At 66.0% G+C, this 5,231-nt stretch overlaps 1 protein-coding gene across 1 annotated transcript in view; it reads left to right on the top strand.

The window, feature by feature from the left end:
• SMTN (smoothelin) overlaps positions 1-5,231 on the top strand; it is a 20,665-nt gene that overhangs the window by 4,251 nt on the left and 11,183 nt on the right. The window contains exons 2-8 of the mRNA XM_035898389.1: positions 215-308; positions 402-480; positions 575-906; positions 2,638-2,740; positions 2,927-3,156; positions 3,299-3,362; positions 4,696-4,788. Of these exons, the coding sequence (XP_035754282.1) occupies positions 215-308; positions 402-480; positions 575-906; positions 2,638-2,740; positions 2,927-3,156; positions 3,299-3,362; positions 4,696-4,788 (995 nt within the window). The remainder of the gene's footprint in view (positions 1-214; positions 309-401; positions 481-574; positions 907-2,637; positions 2,741-2,926; positions 3,157-3,298; positions 3,363-4,695; positions 4,789-5,231) is intronic.

The raw sequence follows: 5,231 nt of genomic DNA, 5'->3' as shown, positions 1-5,231 counted from the left end.
GGTCCCTCCTCCCCCCCCCCCTCGGCTCTGTCCCAGGGGATGGTGGCTTCGATGCCTGACCCCACTGTGGCTCGGACAGATTTGGAAGGGCATGAGGGTGGGAGCAGCCCAGCACTGAGTGGGGGGTGGCCCATTGCCTGAATTCGCTGGCTGCCCACGAGGGGGCTTTGCTCTCGAGCATCCATCCCAGCTGGCCACTCTTGCCCCTGTGCAGGTCCCGGCACCTGGAGGAGGAACAGCAGACGGCCCTAGCTGCCTTGTCCAGGCAGCTCGAAGCCATCACCGATGTGGAAGAGCTGAAAAAACTGGTGAGTGACCATGTGCCGGGGCTGTCCGTGCACCCGGGCTGTCTGGTACGCCGGGGTGACCCTGCCTGTCTCCTGTGTCTTTCCCTCTTGCAGCTGCGGGCAGCGGGTGAGTACGAGGAGCGCAAGCTGATCCGAGCTGCCATCCGCAAACTGCGGGCTGAGGAGATCGAAGGTGAGGCACCACCCCTGTTGTCCCAGGATGGTTACCCCAGAGAGCCTGGGACATGGGCAGGTCATTCCTAAACACCGCCTTTGCTCCCATCTAGCCGCAACCCTGGCTGGGAACGCACAGAGCAGCCGGAGGGATGGCAGTGAGCCCCCCACTGTCCCTGGGGATGTGAAAAGCAGCCGGAGGGATGATGATGAAACGCCAGCCCTGGCTAGGAGCAGGAAGAGCAGCCAGCAGGATGACACCGAGCTGCCAGCCCTGGATGGGAGCAGGGAGAGCCACGGTGAGGGCAGCGCCAAGCCCCTGGCCACAGCTAGGAGCGGGGAGAGCAGCCAGCAGGATGATGCAGAGCAGCTGGTGCCGGCTGGGCCAGAGGAGAGCAGCTGCAGCAGGGCTGCAGAGCAGCCCCCTGCCCAGGAGCCCGAAGTGGTGAGTGCATAGGGTGCTGCTGGGGGGGACAGGGGCACCAGAGACCTCCTCGCCCTTCCCTCAGGCCCCTGTGCCAGCCTGCCTGAGCCACAAACCCCCAGGTACACCAGGCTCACCCACCCACGGGGACTGGGGTGGATGGAGCTGGGGTCTTGGGGGACATGGGGGATGCAGCTGGGCTGTGCCAGCGTGACCCCAGCAGCGGTGATCTGGGGCTGGGGGCTCAGGCCTGGGCACCCCTGGGCTTCTCCCTGAGGGCACAGCCTAGGCACGAGTGCTGCAGGCAAGGGGTCTGTGGTGTGCTTGGTGCACCCCTCCCCGCTGCGGCTCTGTAGGGATGGTGCTCTTTGGAGGTGACAGCCACTCGTCCTGCCTGCGGCAGCCTCCTTGCTCAGACAGAAACCTTGATCCCCCCATCCCCTCCCCATGCCGGTCGTTTCTGCTGGCCCTCGGTGGGCCGGGGCTCGCTCTGGAGTGAGGCCGGTGCCCACCAGCTATAGTGGGGGCTGTAAGGATGAGCTGGTGGGTAGGGCTGGAAGGAATGGGTGCAAGGCTGGGTTTCCTGCCCAGTGGTGGTGACCCTGCAGGGGACTATGGCTCTCATGGCGGTAGGAGGTCCCTGCAGAGCCACCACATGGAGTTGTCCTTTTGGGAAGTGGGTGGGGAAGGGAGAAGAGGTGGTTATAATCATGGCTGAGCGGGGAGGCTTAGATCCCCGTGTCTGCCTCTGTTCAGCCCAGATTTCCCCTCTGTCTGCCCTGGGGTTGTGGGGTGGACTTGGTCCTGTGCCACCTTTCAGCACTGCCTGCCTTCCCCATCCGGATGTGCTGGCATGCTGCCCTGGTCCTGGTCATGCTGGGACATCACCCGAGCAGCCAGCGGGGCTATCCCACTGTGTCCAGCTGCTTACTCCATACCTGAGGCCGTTTCCCTTAAACGGCAGCTGCAGTGGTGCCTGGATTTGGGTCCTGGTTCCCCTGTTCCCCCCTGGGGTACGAGGCCCTCTCCACCTCCCCCTGCCCTTGAGTCATGTCAGCACCTGGAACCTGTGGTGCTCCTGGAAGCACTGGCACAGCTGGGACTGGCACCCTGTGCCCTGGCTGGTGACACCAGGACACCCTGGCCCTGCTCAGGCATGTGTCAGGGATGCACTTGTCCCCTGCATGTCCTTGCCACTCCAATGTGAACTCTGTCCTGCGCCCAGACCGTTTGCCAAGCAGAGCTGCTGGTGCTGCAGGCAGGGACAGGGTGATGCAAAACCGGGCCCTGATGTGCCTGGGCTGGGGGAAGAGGGGAGAGGGGCACTGGGCAGGGGCTGTCCTTTCCTCCCACCTGCTGGCATCCATGCTGGACAAGGCTGGTATACTTGTGGCAGGGGCCACACATGGACCCAAGAGCCAGCTCCTTGCTCCGTGCCCTAGTGCTCATCAGTCCCATGCAGAGGAGTGCCAGGAACCCCAGAGGAACGCAGGGTTTGGGCCCCCCCTTCAGTAGACAGTGTCCCCTTCCCTGCCTGGTGGAGGCAGCAGGGTGTGGGGACACTTGTCCCCCTGCCAGCCTCCTGCAGTGACCCCTGTACATCCCTGGCAGCGGGCAGGCAGGGACCTGGGTGGCATGGGAAGAGGCCACAGCCTGCAGCACGTCCCTGGCTGGGTGGCAGGATTGGGACAGAGTGACCCAGTCAGAGACCGAAGCGGGGTTAGTCCCGCTTTCACTCCCTGCTCTCCCCAGGCCCATGAGCGAGACAGCACAGTGGAGCAGGGACAGGTCCCGGCTGGGATGCAGGAGCTGTGCAGCCGGCAAGCAGGAGACCCCCAGAAACCCAGTGCCCAGGGTGAGTCCCCATGAATGCCAGTGACAAAGCCGCAGCCGGCCCAGCACCAGGGCCAGCTGCAGGCGGGGGCGGGAGGGTGGAGAGGGCAGCATGGCACCTCCCAAAGGTGCGGACAGGGGAGCCAGGCGCCTGATGGGGCTGCGGGAGCACGCTTCCTCCATGCGGAGCCTCTTCTCTCTCCCATAGTTGTGGTCTCGGGGACCCTTGTCCTCCTGGAGCTGCAGCCAGCACCGGAGCCCAGTCTGGAGCCCAAAGATGGTGGCAAGGAGCCGGAGCAGGACCAGCCCAAGGGGCAGCACCAGGCAACATGGAAGGAAGGGAGCCCAGGCAGCCCTGCCACCACCCAGGAGCCCAGTGGGGAGCAAAGCCACCAGGTGGACCAGCGACCCCTGGGCCAGCCCAGTGCTGGCAGCCAGGTACAGAACTGGCAGCACAGGCCAGGGCTGCCACTACTCTCTACACCAGGGGCTGGGGGTCCCGTGGGTGAAGGCGGCTTAGTGGCGTGGGATGCATGTGTCCCCCTGCAGCTGACCACTGTGGCCCTTTCCCTCCCTGCAGCTCGGTGTTGGGGTGCGCAGCCAGGTGCTGGGGCCAGCTGGGAGGCACGGGGAGCCGGCAGCAGGTAAGTGCAGCCCCGTGGGGAGGGAGCACTGGGGCCATGCCCCCCTGGCTGGGCAGTGTTGCCCCGGGGGCCCTGGCTGTCCCCCTGCCCCATGGCACGTGCATCCCAGCAGCACGGGGAAGGGTGTCAGCCCTGGGGATGTGACTTAAGCCCACACAGGCTGGGGCAGGATGTGGCCAGGCCAAGGGCCATGCCCAGCTGGTGGCCATTTGCTGCCCGGCCATGTGGTGGCGGTGCCTCCCCCAGCTGGGTGCCAGGAGACCAGGGTGCCAGGCGAGCTGTTTACCAGTCCCCCAGCTCCAGGCTGGGCAGCAGCCGGGCCATGAAAGGGAATTGGTGCCGGCAGCAAACCCTGGCCTTTTGCATTCTTTGTCCCAATAAGGCCAGGAGCCGTGTGCTGGCTGGCCCCAACCCCCCCCCCGGGGCTGCACTCGCTGGCCCGGCCGGGTCCCAGCACCCTCTGGGTCCTCCCTGCAGCCTTGAGGGATGGTGGTGGCCGGCAGCTGCCCTCTTCCTACTGCTGGGAAAACTCCTCGTGGCTGTGCTGGGAGGAAACGGGGGAGGGGGGGGGAGAACAAAACAGAAAGCAGCTCTCTGCCCCCCAGGGGCAGGGTTCCCACTCAGAGCCACCCTTGCAGGGGGAGGTCCCCTCCCTCCAAGAAGCCCCAGGGGGCTGCTGGCTCCTGGGAAAGCAGAAACCCTGGGGAGATGCTGGGGGATGGTGGGCTACAGTGTGGCACAGCCGCAGGGCAGAGGAGAGCCTGCAGGACCTGACCCCTCTCACCTCACCTGGGGGCTCAATCCTGGGTGCTGGGGAAAGGTTGAGCCCCCTCACCTGGGCATCAGTGATCCTGGCCCCAGGCCAGCGCACTGCCTGTTTGCTGCCTGCCTGCACCCCGGGTGCTCCCTGGGTGGGGGCTGTGCCACTGGCCCCCCTCAGCCTCCTCTCCAGAGGCAATGCTGGGCTGGCCCTGCGGATGCCAGGGCCTGGTGGGTGCAGGGGCCATCCCGATCTCTTGGCACAGACCCCAGGTACCACTTGCTGCCCCAGTAGGGTGTGGGTACCCCCGTCTCTGCTTTGACCTCCTCTGTGGTATGTGGTTTGGCACTGCAGGGCAGAGCTGACCGCCCAGGTGCAGGGCAGCCTGCGAGTGCCGGTGGATTTTGGGGCTATGCTCTGGGGAGTGTGGGGTGACAGGGAGGGGGACCCCAGAGTGCTGTGCCTGGGGGGCGGTGTGTGGCAGGGATGGCAACCAGACCCTGTGCCCCACTCACCCTCTGCTCCCCTTGTCCTGTTCCTTGCATATCTGGCCTGTCCCTTCCCAAATGGCAGTGCCCACCCAGGATGTAGCAGGGACCCCAGCTCGCCTGAACACTCACCGGTGGGAGCAAGCGCCCTCTTCCCCGCGCCCGTCTGGCCGCACAGGTAAGGTCACGGCGGTGGCTGCCTCCACCATCCCTGCTTCCCAGTGGCAGGAGGTCCCTGGTGGAGCTTGGGCAGGCGCGGAGCTCTGCGGCGGCAGGACGTTGCAGGATGCCACTGGCCAAGCGGGGCTAGCTGCAGGCTGCCCACCTGCTTTCCTGCCCCCCGCCCAGCATCCATCCCTCCCACCCATGTGCACGAGCAGCCAGGCCCCAGCTGAAGCAAGGGGGCAGAAGCTTTGAAGGGCTGCAGGCACCCACAACAGGACAGCATGCATGGCGGGGCATCTGGAGGGGTTGCCTCTGCGGTGGGGTGTCTGGGGGCTGGCACGCATGGTGTGGGTACCGTGGGGCGCTGCATGCATGGCAGGGCACCGGACTGGGGGGGCGGCAGCATGCATCGTGTGGGGCTCCCCAGGGCGCAGCGTGCATGGCAGGGCACCGGAG

Source organism: Egretta garzetta, unplaced genomic scaffold (assembly GCF_000687185.1).
Source record: "Egretta garzetta isolate BGI_Z169 unplaced genomic scaffold, ASM68718v1 scaffold7, whole genome shotgun sequence".
In the NCBI taxonomy this organism is placed as follows: Eukaryota; Metazoa; Chordata; class Aves; order Pelecaniformes; family Ardeidae; genus Egretta; species Egretta garzetta.
The sequence above is the reverse complement of the archived record's forward strand: the minus strand, read 5'-3'. Positions and strand labels throughout refer to the sequence as shown.